The 21,731-nt window shown below is 50.2% G+C and overlaps 2 protein-coding genes across 5 annotated transcripts in view; one reads left to right on the top strand and one right to left on the bottom strand.

The window, feature by feature from the left end:
* Positions 1-21,731, top strand: part of SYN2 (synapsin II) — a 163,715-nt gene that overhangs the window by 118,625 nt on the left and 23,359 nt on the right. Inside the window, exons 5-8 of the mRNA XM_055413563.2 lie at positions 2,714-2,803; positions 13,296-13,358; positions 13,789-13,931; positions 21,226-21,300. Coding sequence (XP_055269538.2) covers positions 2,714-2,803; positions 13,296-13,358; positions 13,789-13,931; positions 21,226-21,300 — 371 coding nt within the window. The remainder of the gene's footprint in view (positions 1-2,713; positions 2,804-13,295; positions 13,359-13,788; positions 13,932-21,225; positions 21,301-21,731) is intronic.
* Positions 215-11,729, bottom strand: TIMP4 (TIMP metallopeptidase inhibitor 4). 4 transcript variants are annotated; one of them, XM_055413566.2, is made up of 5 exons: positions 11,034-11,718; positions 9,581-9,678; positions 9,104-9,218; positions 5,746-5,870; positions 215-898 (listed from the first exon to the last, which is right to left on the bottom strand). In XM_055413566.2, exons 1-5 carry the CDS (start codon positions 11,170-11,172, stop codon positions 875-877), a joined length of 501 nt encoding a protein of 166 aa, XP_055269541.1. In that variant the 5' UTR covers positions 11,173-11,718; the 3' UTR covers positions 215-874. The 4 variants fall into 4 exon arrangements, with proteins under 4 accessions (XP_055269541.1, XP_055269539.1, XP_055269542.1 ...); XM_055413564.2 differs by having other exon boundaries at positions 220-5,127; positions 11,034-11,713; XM_055413567.2 differs by having other exon boundaries at positions 221-5,127; positions 9,603-9,678; positions 11,034-11,095.

Here is a 21,731-nt window from a genome sequence, read left to right as displayed (position 1 = left end):
TTCCTAAATTTCTCTACTGTGGCTGCTCCTGGCGTGAGGAGAGGCCTCAGCCATGTTGGGAAGGCCCCACCTTGTCTCTGAGCACATCCGCTATTTCACAGAGTGCCCAGGGCAGGCACACGGGGAGTTTGACAGCAGAAGACCTATCAGTGAAAGTAGCATTCCAGGGAGAGCAAGAGTGCCGCCTGCCATATTGCTGCAGGTTTATCTGAAAACCTGTCACTCTGTGTGGGGTTTTTTTAGAGGCAAATACACAAGAGTTGAATTGAAGCATTTTATTTCCAGGAGGGATAAGGGCAACATTAAATTCAGACATCTTGAAATCCCATTTCATCTGAGAAATCTTTCCTCATACATTGGATAAATGGTTATGTTGAGCATTATCTTCCTATTCATTGCCAATACCCACCCCCAGCTCCAAATGCATTCTTTTGTCTATGTGGAGAGGAAATAACCCTTATCAGATATTTCTTTTGTTTAATTGATGACTGTGTGCTTGTGACTGAGGCTGAGTTTCCAAGGAGGCAGGGGTTAGATGCCAAGCCTAGTGCTCTGAGCAGAAGGGACTACAGAAGGTGGAGGAGGGTAGCGTGAGCTCCCAGGGACCGAGCTTAGTGCATGGGAACCAGCTACCATCTTAGTCTTGACTGTGCCAGGACTCTGGGAGCCCGCCGGAGGCCTTCTTGGCATCAGCGTGGTGTCTGTGTAACTCTCCCACATACTGGGAAGATAAGGCCCCACATGCCTTGGTGTTGTGCCAGGGCGTGGGCTGCAGCAGGACAGAGGTTGTGAGGCAGAACTGGCATCAGCTGGCTGGGGAGGCTGGAGGGCCTCGGGAGCTCAGGCAGGTATCCAGACACAAGCAAGAGTCCAGTCATTCCAAGTGGCCAGCCAGGACCTAAAGGTGAGGTAGTGGAGGGAATTGGAGAATGCAGGAAAGGTCTGAGGGGTGGTCTTGACAGTCAGAGAATGTGGAGGAAGCAGAGAACACCAGCAGGGACGGCAGGGTACAGTGAAGGGCACACTGGGCAGGAAGGGAGCTGGGCCCTGTTCCAGCACAGCCCCAACTCCAAGCGCGACATGGGAGCCTGTGCTCCCCTGTGCTTCTCTGGCCTTGGTCTCCTCATCTGTAAGATGAGATGTCTGGTCTAGAGACTCTCTGAAGTCTCTTCCAATAATAAAATCTTAGGGCCTTGGGGGTCCATCAATCATACTTGCAGCCCTGGAGGAGGCCTTGGAGCTCTGGAACCACCAACTGCGTGTCACTGAGGAAAGTGACCCAGAAACTCCAGTGTTTCTCAGAATTTCAAAAATAACAGATTCTATCTCTACTCACAAAAGGACCACAGCCAATGATCACTAAACAGCAGTCTCATCATGGAGTTTAGGAGGAATATAATGAAAAAAAATTTTTTTTTTTGGTGTGGTTAAAAAGTTTGAAGAACTGACCAAATTCAGTTGTCTATTTTATATATGAAGAAAATGAGGCCTGGAGAGGCGACATCGTTTGCCCAAGGACACCTAGCAAGTTCAAGGCAGACGAAGAAGAATCAGAAGACTCTGGTTGTCTAACAACCCAGTTCTGGCTTTTATTGTCTCCCTGTACCAACACACGTGCTAACATCACAGGCTGAAAACAGGAACTGGGCTTTTGAAAAATGTTCTATCTTTCCCTTCTTTAGTAAACAGAAGGTCGGTTTGATCTGGCAACTCTTCCTTCCAGCATTTCCAGGTATAAATGGCTTAGAGCGTGAACCCAGTAGCACTAGAGAGAAGACGCTGGATCACTCCTGCTGCCAGTGGTCTGGGGTGGGTGTGTGTGGAGGTGGGGAATGAGTGTGAACGGACTGAACTGGAACGTTTCCTGTGGGAAGACCATGGTCTCTTTAGAGTCTGAAAGGCAGCTACATGAAGGAGAAGGAAGAGTTACGGGTTAGAACTAAAGGGGTCTGGCTATGAGTCTGGCTCAACTACGGTGTGACCTTGAGCAAGCAACCTCTCTGGGCCTCAGTTTCTCCACTTATAAAGTAGGGGGGTGGGCAGGGGACACCAGGGACGCTACATGTTTGCCAGAGGCAGACCCTGACATTTAAGTATGTGCACTTCACCCCTTTTCCCTGGAGCTGTTCTGGCTTCTCACAGGTAAAGGGTCCAATGAATTCAGATCTTAGATGAGCAGTAAGTCCAGAAGACAGGGTCTGTGTTTGCTACATTCCATGATTCCATCCTCCCTTTCTTTTCCTTGGTATTTAAATTTCCAAGATTGGGCCCCTTGTTCCCCCATCCAGCTCATCACTTTCCATCTCTAGAGATGATGGTGTTTAGAGTTATAGAGACCCAAATTTCAACCCCAGCTGTCCTTTTTTTTGCAGCACAGTGGCTTTAGGCAGTCACCTACCCTTCCTGAGCCTCATATGGAATATGAAGATGATAAAGACACTAGCTCATCAGTTTGATATGAGGATTAAATGAAATATCATTAACACTGAGTAGGCACTGAATGAATACTAGCTCACTCTCTCCCTTCCCCAACAGAAGCATATGTTCCTGGAGAGTAGAGGGTGGGACACCTCTGTTATATCCTCAGAGCACTTTGCACAAAGCCCTCAGTGGAGCAGATGCTCAATAAATGCTCAGATGTTCAATGGATTGCCACTTTGTCTGTTCCAGAAGCTGTCTGGGTAAACTGAAACCTTTCGCTTCTCTTTTGCAGTTTGCCCAGCTGGTGGCCATCTACAAGACACTGGGAGGAGAAAAGTTCCCGCTCATTGAGCAGACTTACTACCCCAACCACAAAGAAATGGTAGGTGACTGAGAACAGGCGTCAGTCTCTGCTGCGTGCACTCTCAGCTTAGCCGTGTGCTGGCTGTGGGCCTCTGAGGAGGGCCTCAGCCTCTCAACCACAGAGACTCTATTGAGGTTGAACTGCAAACCTGCTTTGTGAGGCCATAGTGGCTGGGTTTTAGCTGACAGCCCTCTGTCTCCAAAACTTGGAGACAGTATAGGAAAGAGCAGAAACAGGGGCATTTTATCAAAACTTGAGAGTAACAACCTAGATGGATCAACAGTCAGAAGATCCTGCTGCTTGCAGTTCTAGCCACAAGTCACAGACGGTTATATTCCCTCACCACGTTTCAGCATCCCAATCCGAAAGGCGAGTGGGCTTAACGATTCCTGGCCAGGATAGCTAATATGGCACTTGCATGATTTCAGTGAGATTCTTTAAGCAAATAGTCTGTGAAGAGTGTGGAGTGCTCCCCAGATATAAGCTATCGTTCCCGATATTACTCACCAGACACTTCCTCAAAGTTCAGATAAGACAAGGGTTTCACTCTGCCTTCTCTGAGGCCATCCCAGGATGGCAGTAGGAGCAGATCGATGGGATAGGTGGTTGGTACGGAGGCTGCCTCTAATGTTTTATCCCCCTTCTTCTTCTCTGGCCCCACATTCTGCCCCAGGCCTGTGTGGTCAGTGGATAATCCTACTTAACCCACCAGTGGAAACTCTTTGCCTTAGCTTTCCAAGTCTTGTGCTCCAGGATAGAGATCTCCAGAAGGAATCTCCGTTTGCACCATATCTGTGGAACCTTCTTCTGGTGTTTTGTGCATGCCGCAGCTTATCAGCAAGCCGTATAGAACCTTGGGGCCTTGGAAAGAACTACCTTCTCCATCTTTGCCAGAGCTTCCCCAGGAGAGGCCCTGGAACTTTAAGCCCTTGTCCCTGATAAATCCTTAAGACCGTCATCAGGGCTTTCCCTTTCAGGACAAGTCAGGAAGGCTTGCAGAGGCAGAGGAACCCTCAGGGGCTGTGCTTGTAGATTTCAGGGCGTCCAAGAGAGGGCTGAGCAGAAGGCTGGGGGCTGGGGGCTCTGGAAGCTGGCTTTGTCCTGCTGTAGCATCTAGCAGGCTGACCACTTGAAGAACTGTAACACTTGCAAAGTATATTCCTCACCCACGATCCTTTCCCTCAAGGGCCCTTGTGTTCTTTTTCTCCTGTCCTCTAGCCTAAAATGTGCCCTCAAGAGAGGACACCCCGACCTCTAAGATCTCTGTGAGGCTTCAAAAGCTAAGGGGGAATTTCAACTCTATAAGAGAAAGGCTTTTTTTTTTTTTTTTAAGCTTAAAAAAGATTTTGAAGTAGTAATGAAAACATTAGTAATCTAGTAGAGAAGGACTTTCTAAAGGAGACAGAGGAGAAGCCTTTTGGACAGCAGTTGAGGACATTAAGTATAGTTAAGCTGGAGAGACAATACCCAAGTCTATTCTTGTCTTGCTAACTGGGCCAGGCCCTGTGCCAAGAATGGTATAGAGGGGATTACATTGTAGGCTTCACATTGAATGACTCCTTGTCCCCCTTTGTCACTCCTCTAAACAGATGAAAGTATATCAGAGGATCAGAATGAGTTGAGACAGGAGGAGTTAGATGAAACACAGCCAGAGGATGTTGTTCTTTTCATTTCTCCAAATCAGCCTGTTTATGATACTGTCACCCACCTTCTGGTCTTATATCTCACAAGGCCACCCCATCTCATAACAGTCATCATTTCTCCCCTGTCAGATCAGTTGAGATAAAAAGAAAACACATTTATCTGGGGAGAAAAAGGAATAGTCCTAGCTTTGAAAAAAGAAACTAAGCCAGAATCAGTAACAAAGACCAGCTCAACTAGAAGGTTCAGAGGCCGGGATGAAGGGCCGAGCGTGGGAGAGAAAAGTCCTGCTACTTCCCCTAGCCCTTGGCCCGACGTGTTCTGGACTGCGGTCCTGAACACAAGCTGCCACATGCCCCGTCCCTGCCCTCATGCTGGCCACACCGTCCACCTGGTACTTCCCCTTGTCTGGCATCCATGAAGCAGGTGGGGACAGCCAGCGCCCTGCCAGGAAGGAAAAGGACTTGGTCTTTGGGACTCTCAAAGGGTTGTGGCGATCCGTCCTAGGGCTGGATGACGTCAACAAACTCCTTCCTGAGGGGCAAGCGTCCCTGGTACCAGCTACAGACACCATCAGCATGCTTCACGCAGACATAATGCTGGGCCTGGTACCCGTAGAGCTTCCGTTCCAGTAGCCAGTCTGTCCAGAGGCACTCGTTGGGAGCTGAGATGGTGCAGGGCACCGTGTAGCAGGTGGTGATCTAGAGCCATAGCCACACAACATCCAAGTGAGTAGGGCGTCCGTTTTCTATCCTTGCCTTTCAGACGCCTGCGTGTTCTCACAGCCTAGCTCAGATGCCCCCGGCTTATAAGGCCCTTCAAGTCTCCAGACTTCTCCCTTAGCTCTCTCTCCTCTGTACTCTCCACATGCAGTATTGCCTCCCCAAAGGCCCGAAGGCCCTCACTCTACCACTGACCCAAGCAAGTCACTCCACTTCCTACAGCATGAATTCCTTCCCCATAAAATGGAAATCTTAACTCTTCACAAATGTTTTTTAAAGACTAAATATCTTACATAAATTAACCCTTACAGGTCCTGACAAAAAGAGTAGCCTCTCTTTAAGTGGTAGTGTATTTTCCCAGTCTGTCTTATATGACGGCTGCCTTCTCAGCCAGAAGGCAAGTACTTTGAGATCAGGGACTGCGGGCCTTGTTGCTTTCCCACCCTCAGCTTTGAACGATGCCTGATCCATCACAAATCTCAAGTATAGTACAGCAAGTGAATAGATCACGTGCACAGGAAGGAAGGAGTACACGAAGGGTGAGGCTGCACGGCCCTTCCCCCATCCCCGGAGACCTTGGAAATGGACAGCCCTTACTTGGCAGCCACAGTTCAGATGGTAGTGGTGATTCAAACTTTCTCTCTGCAGAAAGGACAGGTTCTCCCAGGGCTCGATGTAGTTGCACAGATGGACAAAGACTTTCCCATCATTGAGGATCTGACCTTAAAGGGGAGATAGAGGAGAGCCGACATGAGGAGTCTGCTTGTGGAGCTCCAGGAGTTCTTGAAGGAGTCCAGAATCACAACCTCCTCAGTATCTTGTGGTGGAACTGGTGACATGGGACTCAGTGAGGGAGCAAGAAAAACCTCTACTGTCTTTATATCAAAGCCATTACCGGATGATGTTTGTATGAGGGAGAGTTGTAGCGCAAAGGCCTTTCCATTAGCATGGTGCAGACAGAGGGATGTGGGCTTTAAGTCAGAATCTTGGCGGAAATCCCTTCTTTTCTATCATTTACCAGTGTGTGACCATAAGAAAGCCATGTAAGTTCTTAGATGAAAGATGAGAACAATAAGGTTATTGTCAAGATTAAATGAGAGAATGTGTCTGAAGTTCTTAGCACAGTTGTGGACCCACAAAAGATGTTCGATACATAGTAGGTCCCTCTTCCTTTTCCACTTTTTCCAGCCTTTCTCCTGCTCCAGTGATATCTTAGTGAGCCCCTCCCCTTCCCCTTCTCTACATATCACACTCTTTCCTATTTTCCAAATGCCCTTTTTCGTACCACCTCGTCCGCAGAGCCATCCCTGGCCATGCGAGCCCTTACCTCTCTTAGAACTTCAGTCATTCAGTCACTTACTGGCTGAGCAAGTACCATGGCCTGGTACCAGGAATACAGGAAATAAACAGGACAGGACTTCCGCCCCAAAAGAGCTAAAAACTAGTAGGGAAGACAAATTGCTGTTGTTCAGTTGCTCAGTTGTGTCCAGTTCTTTGCGACTCCATGGACTGCAGCACACCAGGCTTCCCTGTCCTTCACTATCTCCCGGGGTTTGCTCAAACTGAAGTCCATTGAGTTGGTGATGCCATCCAACCACCTCATCCTCTGTCATCCCCTTCCATTCTCCTCCTGCCCTCAACCTTTCCCAGCATCAGGGTCTTTTCCAGTGAGTCGGCTCTTTGCGTCAGGTGGCCAAGGCAGTGGAGCATCAGCTTCAGCATCAGTCCTTCCCGTGAATATTCAAGGTTGACAAACAAGTAGAAAATGGTACTGTTGTATGATTCTATACAGGATGTGGTATAAGAAGAAAGGAAACACTTAGCTCTGTCTGTGGAAGGGGTGGGGGCAAGAAGGGTGTCTTAAGATGATGCTTGTGTTGGGCGTCGAAAGGATGGGTAGGAGTTCAGCTGCCAGACAAGTTGGGGAAGGACTTCTGGACCCTGGGACAGATGGGCACAGCCCTGCAGAATACTTTCTGCAACTGCAAGCAGTTTAAGTTCCAGGGAAAATGAGGGGCTGGAGACAGCCACTGAGTAGTGTCAGGAGGCAAGGCTGGGGAGGTCAGCTGGGTCAGATCACAGTGGGTATTGGGCAGAAGGGCTGCATCTTCTGCTGCAGACCATGGGCGCCACAGATGAATTTTCAGTACGCCTGTGCTTTGTCATTTAACCCCACCTTTGGGTGGACTTGACCTCCCTGAGGCAGACAGCACGTGTCTGCGTCCCCGACGCCCTACAGCCCCTAGCAGAGGGCAGGTGCTCAGGAAGGAGGTGGCCCCATCAGCTAGTCCTGGGACCTGGAGGTCCCAGGGGCCTGTTCTGCCCCTGCTGTCCCATCCAGAGGTGCCCGGATTAGCACAGTTCCACATCCTCAGAGCTGGGGGGCCCCCACCTGCATGGCCTCCAACACCTGAGACTTCTTAGAAATTTGAACTGTGAGGGAGCTCTTTGAGGCCTGCGGCATGTTTAGTGCATCTCCACTTGCCTGCCCCAGGGCAGGCAGTGAGGAGGTGGTCACTCATTGCTGAAGGGATGGACAGAGAGTGGAATTCCTCCTGCTGTTCTCCCCACCTGCTGTGTTTTTCTTTTCCTGGCCTTCTTTCTAAATAGGGAAAATTTAGATCCCACTTACACAATGAAGGCTTCCCTAGAGGCTCAGATGGTGAAGAATCTGCCTGCAATGTGGGAGACCAGGGTTTAGTCCCTGGGTTGGGAAGACCCCTGGAGAAGGAAATGGCTACCTACTCCAGTGTTCTTGCCTGGAGAATCCCATGGACAGAGGACCCTGGCGGCTACAGTCCATGGGGTCGCACAGAGTCAGACACGACTGAGCGACTGCACTTTTACGTTCACTTTACACAGTGAGGCTTCCCTGTCTGCAACCACACAGACGCCTTCTCTGAACAACAAAATAATTCAGTATTGCATTCATTCAGTTACGGATTAGGTTCTTGTGAGGTCCTTTAACTATTCTATCCCAGTCAGTGCAGTATGAGGAGATCTGCCTGGGCCCAAGGTCTTGGACACAGAATCATATTAGAATCAAGGCTGCTATTAGGGCCTGTGCTTTTCTGCACTTCCAGAATAAGGCCCTGGGTGTGAGTCAGTCACGAACCAAGAGTATGACCCATCATGGCTGCCTAAAGCTGATGCTATCGTAGGCTACAGTGAGTATTATGTGTATGTTGTGTATATGTGGGGGTAAGGTTGCGGATGCACAATCCTCCTTTATTCTGTGTGACTAAGACCTTCCCTGCAGTGTGGTCCCTGGTTCAGGGTCCAGCACTGGGGAGGGACGGGGACAGACTCTATCCCACTGAAAGTGGGCAGGACCGGCAGGGGTCTGGGGACCACGGCCAGCAGAACCTGGAGCTAGAATGCATGTATCTATTGTCCTCAGGCCTCTGAAGGGTCATCCTGGCACAGAGGGCAGAGCTGAACCCACCAGGGGCAGTTTCAGAGCGGCAGAATTTGGCTCAAGATACAAAAAACCTTAGGCTTCCCAGATCGCTCAGTGGTAAAGAATCCGCCTGCCAATGCAGAAGATGCAAGAGACGTGGGCTCGACCCCTGGATCAGGAAGATCCCCTGAAGGAGGAAATGGCAACCCGTTCCAGTATCCTGGCCTGGGAAATCCCATGGACAGAGGAGCCTGGCGGGTTACAGTCTGTGGGGGTCGAAATGCACACACCAGTAATCTTACATCACTTAAAGCTGTTTGGAAACGGAACCAGCTGCCCTAGGCTGGGACAGCAGCCTGTGAACTAGGAAGGCAGTGGCACTGACAGGGAGGTTACCAAGGCTTCTCCCAACTCAGGCTGCCTCTTAGTAACGCAGCTGTTTGTGCCCAAGAAAACGCCACCTGGCTCAGCTTGCTGCCCAAGGTCAGCCTGGCTCCTCCTTGCCTGCCTTCCTAGGGCAGAGACTCATAGGGCCGCGGCTGGTCTTTAACTTACCAGTCAGGAGATACTGCTTCTGGCTGTTAGCTTCTAGCTTCACCCCACAGAGGGAGGAATCAAAAGGCGTATAAATATACTGAATGTCGTTGACCTTCTCAAACCCTTTGAACATCTGAAAGGCAATTAGGAAAGCAGTATTGAGTCAGTGAATGTACTTTATATCTTAACAGGAAAAACTTTTTCCCGGACTCGCTGCACACAGATGGCACAACTGGCGCCCGTCTCCCTAGAAATATTTAAGCCCTGGTTCATTCCAGTGAGAAGGGGGGCTCCTCCAGCAGCCCCACGCACAGGCACACAGGGCCTGTGCTGCGCTGTCCTGCGGCTCCCAGGGCCTGTCCCCTACATGTCACCCACTCTACTTCGGTCTCTGTACCCCTGGCATCACTGAGCCAGGCCGCCCTCACCACCAGCCCCGCAGCCCCACCCCTCCCAGACCACAGGGGGGTGACGCCCTGTCCTGCCCCCATGTACCTTTATCTGTTTGATTTCATACCGGATCATTTTTTGAGGGTCAGCAGGGTCTGCGCTGGCAGGAACTACCTTCTCACTGGAGATCTTGGCCCGGATAGCTGCACAGGAGGAGAAAAGAGGGGACCCTCAGCAGCCTGTGGGAGCGATCCTCCTGGGATCTGGGTGACCTGTGGCCCCCTGGGGAATTCTGCAGGGGCTTCTGGGTTTAGGTCTCAGTGGATAACGAGGAAGATGCTGCATGTGAGGGATGCTCCTCTGCAATTCCTGGAAGTTCCGAACCCCTTGGGCCTACCCGGTTCTCGAGTCTCTCCACTCTTCCCGCTGGTCTGGGGAGTCGAGTTCTCCACAGCCCAGAGTACAGTGGGGTGGAGACAGGCAGGGCAGAGGCGCACGGGAGGGCAGTCAGTGTGTAGTCATTCACTGCTGTAGCCCAGGACCTCAGAGAGAGCCCGACTGAGCTGATGTTGGCAAATGTTTATTGAATTAATAAATATCCTGACTGTGCACAGAGGTAGTTCATCTCTTTGTTGTTCAGGTATTAATCAAAACCTGTTTATGAAGTTCTTCCCCCGTGCCTGGTATAACACTGGGTCCTAGGCCCACAGGCACGATTAGGACAGGGCCCCCACCCTGCAGAACTCTTGTTTTAGTGGAGAACACTCTTACAAAGACCAACAGCACAGCACAGTAGGAGCACAGAGATGTTGGAGATGCTGTCATGGCACCAGGAGTCAGGAAGCCTTCAGAGAAGAGGAGACCCCCTGGTTCTGAAGGATGAATAGGAGTTTGCCAGGAAGTTAAGGGTTTTTGAGGGAGGGCATTCCAGGCAAAGAGAAAGGGTAAAGGGTGTGTGTTGGGTGGGGCCGTGGTGACAACCTCAGTTATAGGCTTGGATACAGAGGGCCGTTTATCATGAAAGCCCAACCCCCCTAACCAGAATATAACCCCTGGAGAGTTCCAGAGACTTGTTGTTCAGTGACATCCCATAACTGCAGTAGGCAGGGGAGAGGGGATCTCTGCGCTCATTCTCTCAGTTGTCGCTGACTCTTTGCAACCCCATAGACTGTACCCCGCCAGGCTCCTCTGTCCGTGGGATTTCCTAGGCAAGAATATTGGACTGGGTTGCCATGCCCTTCTCCCGGGGATCTTCCCGACCCAGGGACCGAACCGTTGTCTCTTGAGTCTCCTGCATTGGCAACTGGGTTCTTTACTACTGCGCCACCTGGAAAGCCCTACACTGTCTTTTATTCTCTGGCAAGTCAGCGGGTCCCTGCGCTCGCAGGGTTGCTATGGCGCCGGCCCGGCCCAACCCACCGGCCGCAGCAGGAGGCAACTAGGGCGGGATTTGAGCTCCACCCCTTCCCTCGAGACTCCAGGTCCGCCGCGCGGCCCCACCTCGACTCAACACACCCCTACCCACTGCTGGGGCCCTCGAGGGCTCCCCCAGACTCACCGAGCGCCGAGTGGCAGACGTGCTGCTGGGGGTGCGCGGGGGCGCAGCTGCACGCCTCTCCCAGCCCCGGCGGCTGCAGCAGCGCCAGCAACCGCAGCAGCAGTGCCCAACTCGGCGCGGGCCGAGGGCTGCGGGGCATGTCTCCGCAGGGCTGCAGCTGAGCCTGCGGGGACTGTCAGACCACACTGCCCCTCCACGGCTTCTCCAGAGCGCTGCGCGCCCCTCGCCCCTGGCTTTATGAGGTGGACCTAGAGCCAATCCCGCCCCAGTGGGCTCCGCCCTCCGTTGGCCGCAGGCCACCCTCGGGCTGCCGACCCGCGGCCCTCCTGGCCGGCAGGCTCGGTAAGGCGCAGGGGAGAGCCTCGAGAGTCTCCAGTGCTGTTTCCCTGCCTGAGCCTTCCCGAAGTAGAGGGAAGGCACCGGGAAAGGGGATGGCGTCAGGAGAGAAGGACAGGGCCACAGAGACAGATGCTTGGGGGGCACAGAGACCAAGGGGCTGTGACTCAGGCAAAAGGAGCAAGAGTGCGGAGGGGCTCAGACAGAAAGGGGGAGACAGGCAGAGTCGGAGAGAGGCAGACAGAATTACAACAGGCGAGAGAGACGCGACAGAGAAGGCCGGGCCTCTTGCTGAGCTGCACGCTGGGAATGGGACAAGCTCCTTGGGGCTTCTTTCAGCCGCAGGAAGTGTTTTCAATGCCCTATTTATGAGGCTCCAAAGCAACAGCAAACAGTAACGGAACAGGACAGGGAAAGTTGGGGGGTGTGTGTGTGTGTGTCTTGGCTCTGTCAGCTCGGGGGTGGGGAGAGACGGCGGAGAAAGCAGCCGGTGCCTTAGAAACCCTTTCCCGTTCCCGGAGCCCATGCGGATGGCATGAGGACAGTGCTCTTTGAGGGGCCCAGAGCATGGGGTGGCCCATCACTCGAGGCAAACCTCTGCTCTTGGCCACCCTGATTTCCTGTCTCAGGGCCCTATTCAGTGGAGAGACTGCGCCTTGTTGCAGAGGGTGGGCGGCTTTGAAAATGAGTGAGGCACTCCGTGGCCTAGAGCTGCGTGCTGTTTGCCGGAGAGCGCGGTGCTCGAGCCACCGAGGAGAGAGACCCACAGCTTGGTTGTCGGCTGTTTCCACATGGTCTTGCGCCAGACAGTAGGAGGCTGGGTGTCGGTTCTGTCCCTCAGGAGCCTCACAGCCTTGCCTCCAACCAAACTTGAAGCTCCTTGCCCCAGCCTCAGCCGGCCTCAGCCAGGAGTGCTGAAATCCTCAGGTCGGGCACTCCCAGTATCTGGTCACACTCAGGATTCCCACGGGAATCTGACTTTTCGTCAGAGTCAATATTATATCCTCTGAAAGACTTCTTTTCATCTCGATGTGGTCATGATGTTTGAAAAGAAGGCAGCTGAGAAAGCACTGAGCTGACTGAGAAAGGATGAGGTTTGGCGTCCGGGGGTTCTTCACGCAACCCCAGCCAGGATAAAGCCTGATGTGTGATTGGACAGGGTCTCGAAAGCGTCCCTATCTCTTCACTTGGCGGATATGAAAGCTGAGGCCCAAGGAGACAAAGGGACTTGCTGAGAGACTGGGATGCGGGTCTCCTGACGTCTGGTCCCCTTTACCACGTTATTTCTCCCATAACAGCTTGAAATCCTGCCTTTAGGGGGTGGCTTTTCTTCTTTTAAGTCTTTGTGGTTCCTCTAGTTAAAATATGACTATGTCAAGGTAGTGGTGAAGGACAGGGAACTCTGGCGTGCCACCACCACGGGGTCGCAAAGAGTCAGACACGACTGAGCAACTGAACAACAAGGCAGCGTCTACTCTCTTAAGCATCTCTTTTGAATGGTAAACATGCTGAATTCTTACGTTAGCTGTCTTCCAACCCAAACTGGGCAGAAATATGCCTTTGCATTCTGAGCTGTGTTAGGTGGTGAGTTTTAGGTGTTGGTGAGCAAGGAAGAGAGTGAGAAGGGAAAAAAGCCAGGTTCAGTGCAGGAAAGCTGGACACATGAAGGATGAAGCAATGAGTCTTAAAGATGCAGAGAGTACCAAACAGGAGAACGGGCTCCTTGTAGTTCTGCCACTAATAATATGCTGTGACCTTAGGCAAGTCACTGTCACTCTGTTTTTAAATTTTTTAATTTCTGATGCACTGGTTGCACTGGTTCTTGAAAGAGCCCTTCCAAGGGTGTTCCCAAGAAAAATATTTGTAGGATTCCCCAGAGAGACAGGTACACTCTGACCAATTCATTCCTTTCTCCTTTTCTTTCAGCTGACTCTGCCCACGTTCCCTGTGGTGGTGAAGATCGGCCACGCTCACTCGGGCATGGGCAAGGTAAGGCCAGGGCCGCTGTGCTCTGGGCCTGAGAGCAGAATGGGAGCTTTTCCAGGAACCCAGTTGTGGACTGTTCTGCCTCGCTTGCTGATGAATTCTTTCCGAGGCGAAGATGATATGGTCCCTCTGAAACCATGAGTGTTACCAAGACAGGCCTCTTGCAGCAAGCAGAGTGCAGGTCACCAGACTGTCCCTGTGCTCTTTGCAGCAGATGTGGCTTCTGGGTCCTGGGAAGGGAAGCTCAAGAGTAGGGACCTCCTAGGGAGGTGTGGCACCCAGGTTTGCCTCTGGGTGTGAGCATCGTGATGCGCCTGGGGGCCCAGGGCTCTTGTGACTCTCAGTGTGTGTGTATGCACGTGTGTGTGCGCGCGTGTGTGCGCGCGTGTGTGCACACCTCCCTTTCTGCCCCTCTGCCTTCCTCCACCATTAGGTCAAAGTGGAGAACCACTACGACTTCCAGGACATGGCCAGCGTGGTGGCCCTCACGCAGACCTACGCCACCGCAGAGCCTTTCATTGATGCCAAGTATGACATCCGGGTGCAGAAGATAGGCACCAACTACAAGGCTTACATGTAAGTGGGGTGGGGGGCCCCGGACGCCCGTCTCGGTCTCCTCAGCTCAGGACGATGCTCGGCCTCCAGGCAGCAGCCAGCTCTCAGTTTCGCCTCCCCTGGCCCCACGAGGCAGAGAACACAGGGAGGGCCCTGCACGTCAGGGAGTCTTGGCCTGGCTTCCTTTCAAGGCAGAGGAGGGGTTCCCAAACTGACAGGAGGCAGAAAACGGATATTTCTTAAACGCGACGTTCTCCTCAGTTGTGAGCAGACCGCAGTAGCCACAGTCGTAGACAGATGTGTGGCTTGTCACCAGCGGGCATCACAGAGGCTTTTGTATCACATACGCTTGTGACAGATATCTCTAAATACCAACTACTTTTATCACTACTTATAAATCATGATAGTTAGACTTGCTGCTACATTCATATCTGTAAGTACATTTGTAATTTATAAAAGACATACATTTTTACACTCATCAGAGATTTATTGTTTTTGATAACTTTTTTGATAATTTAAATAATTGAGTTCTTTTGCTTTCCTGTGTATTTTATTTTATACTTATACATCTTCAGTATTTCATACATCAAAAGAAATCTGTAGGCTTCACAAGGCTGCCAGAGCACCGAAAAAGCTAAGAAACTGTAAATACGTAGCCCTGTAGACACTACAGAAGCGTTGTGGTTATAAGACTAGGTGACTGTTCCATGTAACTGGGTCTGTTTGCCAAAATGAGAAGGGAAAGGCTTCCTGCAATAGAATTGAGAAAAAGAAAAGATTTCAAGACTACCTGATCTTCTGAAATGTACATCCAAATACAAATGGCTTACTGGAAATAGTAACTTCAAATTTTCCCTGATAACTCGGTTGGTAAAGAACCCGCATGCAATGCAGGAGACCCCAGTTCGATTCCTGGGTTGGGAAGATCCCTTTAAAAGGGAAAGGCTACCCACTCCAGTATTCTGGCCTAGAGAATTCCATGGACTTGGGGTCACAAAGAGTCGGACAAGACTGAGCAACTTTCACTTTCACTTCACACTTAACAAAAACTTTAAATTAGTATTTTTCTTCACAAAGAAAGAACATCACAATCTATGAATGTGACCTTTGCCACTCTGGACTTGTGGAGCAGCTTCCCTCCCCCTCACCCACCGATATTCATTTTTCTTCCCTCGTCTTTCTTTCTAAGGTTTATACTCCCGGCCCCTTGAGTAGGTTAGGAGCCCCGTCCCTATGTGCCCTTCTTGTAGCCCCTCGCACGCCTCTAGCTGAGCACTCTTCACATGTGGGCGTTTGCACTGCGCTCCTCTGAGCACTCTGGGTGGTAATGACAGAGTCATCGCTGCAGCCCTGCTTCCTTGTGCAGCAGCAGATAAATATGCAGCCCAATAAATATGCAGAGAGGAGCCCTGTGGGGACCTGAGGCACAGAATCCTTTTTACAACTTTACTGACCAGATTCCTACTTTCTGAGTTTGTCATTTTTTATTTAAAGCTCTTCTGCTTAAAGTAATTTACAGTTGCTTTAAAATTGCACAGTGTGGGGCTTCCCTGGGGGTCCAGTGGTCAGGACTTCGCACTCTCACTGCTGAGGGCCCAGGCTCCGTCCCTGGCCAGAGAGCTAAGATCCCAAGTGCTGTGCATGGCCAACTAAATAAATAAGGCAGTGTGCACAATATAAGACAGGAAGATGCGGGTTCAGTCCCTGGGTCAGGAATATCCCCTGGAGGAAGAAATGGCAACCCACTCCAGTATTCTTGCTTGGAAAATCCCATGGACAGAGGAGCCTGATAGGGTACAGTCCATGGGGTCTCAAAGAGTCAGACACGACTTAGCACAATTTAAAAGACCATTATAAAAACTAGCTAAAAGTAGTAGGAAAATCCATGATTTTAGCTCTGATGAAAGCAGATTTCCTATCCTTTAATTTTAAAATCCCATAAGCAAAAAATCATCGATGATAGTGGAGCAAGAGTGTCTTGATTCTTAAAAGGAGGCACCACATTTTTAAAGATTGGGGTTTCTGAAAACAGCTTAAATGGAGCATAGGAAAAGAGAATCCCCAACCATTGATGAGGGGTGAGCAACGAGAGCAGCTTTAGAAAATATTCACATACCTTTTTTACTTGTGAGGGACTGTCAGTTATTTGGGCGAATGTTTAGGTTCTCTCAGCTCCTCTTCCCCAAACTTTTGGCCATCTTCTTGCTCTCAGAAGAAGGAACTGACCTGACAGTAGCCAAGGTAAGCTTTGAGATTATTCCCTTCTCCCCGAGCCCTCACCTACAGACTAGGAGATGGCTAGGCTTGGTGAGAAGAGTGCACCGCCCCTGCTGCTGTCTGTCAGTCAGCAATAATGTGGGTCCCGCTATGGATGTCGGATGGCCTGTGAGTCCTGAGTGGCCATTGAGCTGTCCCTGAATGGCTTCTCAGGTTCCCCTCTGCTCCCATGTGCCCCAGGTAGCCTTCATGGATCTGTGCCTGGCATCCCATTGTTACAGAAAGGTGTGAAGTATAAGGGGCTTTACTATTACTCACTCAAATGTTTCTGACACCCTATTATGGACCAAGGCCTTGTGCTGTGGACAAGGAAGTGAGGGACTCTGCCCAGCCTAGTCACAGGAGCACACCTATGAACCACCAGTGCTAGGAAGACAGCATTATTTTCACTCTGCTCTGTCCTTGTGTTTCTGTTCACATAGGGCACGCCACTCAACTGTGAGTTGTTCATCTTTTCTGAACTAGGCAGTGGGGTGTATGGGAAAGTGAAACCCAATGAGGGAACCAAGAGTCCTGGGCTTGTTGTTTAGTCACTAAGTCGCGTTTGACTCTGCAACTCCAGGAACTACTGCACACCAGGCTTCCCTATCCTTCACTATCTCCTGGAATTTACTCAGACTTATGTCCTTTGAGTTGTTGATGCCATCCAAGCATCTCATCCTCTGCTGCCCGTTTCTCCTCTTGTCCTCAATCTTTCCCAGTATCAGGGTCTTTTCCAATGAGTTGCCCCTTTGCATCAGGTGGTCAAAGCATTGGAGCTTTAGTTTCAGCACCAGTCCTTCCAATGAATATTCAGGGTTGATTTCTTTTAGGATTGACTGATTTGATTTCCTTGTAGTCCACAGGACTCTCAAGAGTCTTCTCCAGCACCACAGTTCAGTTCAGTTCAGTTGCTCAGTCATGTCCGACTCTTCGCGACCTCATGAATCACAGCATGCCAGGCCTCCCTGTCCATCACCAACTCCTGGAGTCTACCCAAACTCATGTCCATCGAGTCGGTGATGCCATCCAGCCATCTCATACTCTGTTGTCCCCTTCTCCTCCTGCCCCCAGTCCCTCCCAGCATCAGGGTCTTTTCCAATGAAGTGGGTCTCTTCGCATGAGGTGGCCAAAGTATTGGAGTTTCAGCTTCAGCATCAGTCCTTCCAGTAAACACCCATGACTGGTCTCCTTTAGGATGGACTGGTTGGATCTCCTTGCAGTCCAAGGGACTCTCAAGAGACTTCTCCAACACCACAGTTCAAAAGCACCAATTCTTTGGCGATCAGCTTTCTTCACAGTCCAACTCTCACATCCATTCATGACCACTGGAAAAACCATAGCCTTGACTAGATGGACCTTTGTTTGCAAAGTAATGTCTCTGCTTTTTAATATGCTATCTAGGTTGGTCATAACTTTCCTTCCAAGGAGTAAGCGTCTTAATTTCATGGCTGTAATCACCATCTGCAGTGATTTTGGAGCCCAAAAAAATAAAGTCTGACACTGTTTCCACTGTTTCCCCATCTATTTCCCATGAAGTGATAGGACCAGATGCCATGATCTTAGAAAGCATCAATTCTTTGGCACACAGCCTTCTTTATGGTCCAATTCTCACATCCATACATGACTACATCCATACATACACACCTTGATGTATGGATCTTTGTCAGCAAAGTAATGTCTCTGCTTTTTTGATATGCTGTCTAGGTTTGTCATAGCTTTTCTTTCAAGGAGAAAGCATCTTTTAATTTCATGGCTGCAGCCCCCATCCACAGTGATTTTGGAGCCCAAGAGAAGAAAATCTGTCACTCTTTCCACTTTTCCCCATCTATTTGCCATGAAGTGATGGAGCTGGATGCCATGACCTTAGTTTTTTCAATGTTGAATTTTAAGCCAGCTTTTTCACTCTCTTCTTTCATCCTCATCAAGAGGCTCTTTAGTTCCTCTTTGTTTTCTGCCGTTAGAGTGGTATCATCTGCATATCTGAGGTTGTTGATATTTCTCCTGGCAATCTTGATTCCAGCTTGTGATTCATCCAGCCTGGCATTTCACATGATGTACTCTGCATATAAATTAAATAAACAGGGTGACATACAGCCTTGATGTACTCCTTTCCCAATTTGGAACCAGTCTGGTTTTCCATGTCCGGTTTTATCTGTTGCTTCTTGACCGGCATACGGGTTTCTCAGAAGACAGGTAAGGTGGTCAGGTATTCCCATCTCTTGAAGAATTTTCCACAGTTTGTTGTGATCCACACAGTCAAAGGCTTTAGCGTAGCCAATAATGTAGCGTAGCCAATAATGTTTTTCTGGAATTCCCTTGCTTTTTCTGTGATCCAACAGATGTTGACAATTTGGTCTCTAGTTCCTCTGCCTGTTCTAAATCCATCTTGTACATCTGAAAGTTCATGTTCTGCTGAAGCCTAGCTTGAAGGATTTTGAACATTACCTTGCTAGAATGTGAACCTAGTTTGACTAGATATACAATCTTTGACGAGACAGCTAACCTTTCTGAGTCTCAATCTCTTTGTCTGTAAAGCGGGGGCAAAAATTGCAGTCCACTCACACCAGGGAATGTTCAGTGAGGCTTTGGTGAGGGATTTGGAAGGGAATCAGCCTTGGAAGGGAATCAGCACTACAGATGTGAGGCGTTGTCACTGCCGTGAGGGTCGGCTCTCTGGGCTGGCACAGGGCTCTGAAGAATCTACCACGTGTCTTGGTTTCCCCGCATCTGGTATCGGATCTCCAGGGAGGATACTCCTGAGAACTGCTGAGCAGAGGATCACATCATCAGTCTCCAGTCAGAGTGAGTGACAAGGCCAGCATATGGTAGGGAGTGGCTGGGCTCTGTCAGTGGGTAAGCGTGGCTTTTCTGTCCCTGGGCCATCCCCTTCCTCTTGACTGTGTCTCAGTTCAGTTCAGTCGCTCAGTCGTGTCCGACTCTCCGCGACCCTGTGAATCACAGCACGCCAGGCCTCCCTGTCCATCACCAACTCCCGGAGTTCACCCAAACTCGTGTCCATTGAGTTGGTAATGCCATCCAGCCATGTCATTCTCTGTCGTCCCCTTCTCCTCCCGCCCCCAATCGCTCCCAGCATCAGAGTCTTTTCCAGTGAGTCAACTCTTCGCATGAGGTGGCCAAAGTATTGGAGTTTCAGCTTCAGCATCAGTCCTTCCAGTGAACACCCAGGACTGATCTCCTTTAGAATGGACTGGTTGGATCTCCTTGCAGTCCAAGGGACTCTCAAGAGTCTTCTCCAGCACCACAGTTCAAAAGCATCAGTTCTTCGGCGATCAGCTTTCTTCACAGTCAAACTCTCATATCCATACATGACCACGGGAAAAACCATAGCCTTGCCTAGACGGACCTTTGATGGCAAAGTAATGTCTCTGCTTTTTAATATGCTATCTAGGTTGGTTTCCTTCCAAGGAGTAAGCGTCTTTTAATTTCCTGGCTGCAATCAGCATCTGCAGTGATTTTGGAGCCCAAAAAAATAAAGTCTGACACTGTTTCCCCATCTATTTCCCATGAAGTGATGGGACCAGATGCCATGATCTTTGTTTTCTGAATGTTGAACTTCAAGCCAACTTTTTCACTCTCCTCTTTCACTTTCATCAAGAGGCCTTTGAGTTCCTCTTCACTTTCTGCCATAAGGGTGGTGTCATCTGCATATCTGAGGTTATTGATATTTCTCCCGGCAATCTTGATTCCAGCTTGTGCTTCTTCCAGCCCAGCGTTCCTCATGATGTACTCTGCATATAAGTTAAACAAGCAGGGTGACAGTATACCTTTTCCTATTTGGAACCAGTCTGTTGTTCCATGTCCAGTTTTAACTGTTGCTTCCTGACCTGCATACAGGTTTCTCAAGAGGCAGGTCAGGTGGTCTGGTATTCCCATCTCTTTCAGAATTTTCCACAGTTTATTGTGATCCACACAGTCAAAGGCTTTGACATAGTCAATGAAGCAGAAAGTGAAGACTAATTTACAGTTTACTTAAAACCTGTATCATTTGGTCCTCATGACAACCGTGTTTACACAAGGATAAGGAAGGCTCAGAGAGGTGAGGTGATTCACCCAAGGTCACCCAGCCAGTCAAGGGCAAATCCAGAACCAGAAACCAGGTCAATTGCCTCCTTCTTTATCCAAGACCAATTGACTCTAACACGTGGTCACAGATGGAGGATGCAGAGGGCACAAAAGAGAAGGGTTGGGGACTTGACTCCATGAGCTCCATGTGAGGGATGAGGCAGCTTAAGCCTGAAGAGGTCAACCGACTTGTCCAGAGTCACAGTGCTGATACTGTAGGCCCTCATTGTTAACTGTTGAAAGAATAAGTGAGCTAGTAAGGAAGCCATGGGAAGATACTCAATGGAGCCTTGAGGGTGTTTCCAGGACCGATAGAATTCAGCACGTGCACACCACGTCAGCCCAGATACCAAGTAGGTCGGCTGATGGGAATACTAGACACAATTTGTTGTTGTTGTCTAGTTGCTTAGTTGTGTCTGACTCTTTGCAGCCCCATGGACTGTAGCACACCAGGCTTCCCTGTCCTTCACTATCTCCCGGAGTTTGCCCAATCTCATGTCTGTTGAGTCAGTGATGCCATCCAGCCATCTCATCCTCTGCCACCTTCTCGTCCTCCTGCCCTCAGTCTTTCCCAGCATGAGGGTCTTTCCCAATGAGTCAACTCTTCGCATCAGGTGGCCAAAGTACAAGACACAATATATATCCTCAAGTGGTTAATAGACTTGTGGACAGAAGACTTAGCTCAGATAACTAAAGTAAAAAGTAGACACAGGATTTGAAGAAAGGTGGAGGCAAAGTTCTCTAGGAATTGTAAGGAGAGCAAGCACTCATCAGGTTGAAAAGATAAGGGAAGACTCCAGGGCACCAGGGCAACCTGAGCTGGACCCTTGTAGAAAGGAGGAGAGCATTACGGTTGAGGGGTTGGCAGCGGAAGCCAAGCTCTCGGGTCAGCAGACAGGCCCCCAGGCTCTGGGTGGGAGAGGCAGGTGGGGACAACGACCTTGAGCCATCACTTGGCGGGGCCTTGTTGCAGGAGGACGTCGATCTCAGGGAACTGGAAGACAAACACTGGCTCTGCAATGCTGGAGCAGATCGCCATGTCAGACCGGTGAGCGAGGGGGAGGGGTGCAGCTCCCCTGTCTGGTGAGGGCGGCTTCCATAGACGAGGAGGTGTAAGAAACGAGTCCTGCCCAAAGGGAGCCTCTAATCTAGCCAGACAGATGGAGCACAAAGGCCCAAACACCCAGTTAAGAAGATCAGGCAGGGCTGGAGACGTGATGGAGAATGATGGAGATAAAGACTGGACTTGCCATAGACGCTCCAGGGCAGGAGGAGTTACTGTGGGCTGAACAGCTGAGGGAGGCTGCCTAGAGTAGATGAGACCTTCTCTAAGCTTGGGAAGGTGGAGAGGGTCTAGAGAGCAAAGCAAGAGGGCCTGGTAGATAAGGCAGTGTGCTTGATTGATGGGGGGAGGGCTGGGGGGTGCGGCCAGGAGAGGTAGAGGCCGCCAGGATAGCATGACCACAAGCAAGCTAGGTG

The sequence above is a fragment of the Moschus berezovskii genome, chromosome 24 (assembly GCF_049115385.1).
Source record: "Moschus berezovskii isolate FMDL1 chromosome 24, NW_MosBer_1.0, whole genome shotgun sequence".
Lineage (NCBI taxonomy): Eukaryota > Metazoa > Chordata > Mammalia > Artiodactyla > Moschidae > Moschus > Moschus berezovskii.
This window is presented reverse-complemented; position numbering and strand designations above follow the sequence as displayed.

Bases quoted from the DNA above. Each gene is read 5' to 3' on its own strand.
- TIMP4 (XM_055413564.2), bottom strand. From the start codon at position 11,172: ATGCCCCGCAGCCCTCGGCCCGCGCCGAGTTGGGCACTGCTGCTGCGG. The intron at 9,219-9,580 runs GTACATGGGGGC...ATTGCCTTTCAG, and splicing joins ATGAAATCAAACAGATAAAG to ATGTTCAAAGGGTTTGAGAA. The intron at 5,871-9,103 runs GTAAGTTAAAGA...CTCCCCTTTAAG, and splicing joins GAAGCAGTATCTCCTGACTG to GTCAGATCCTCAATGATGGG.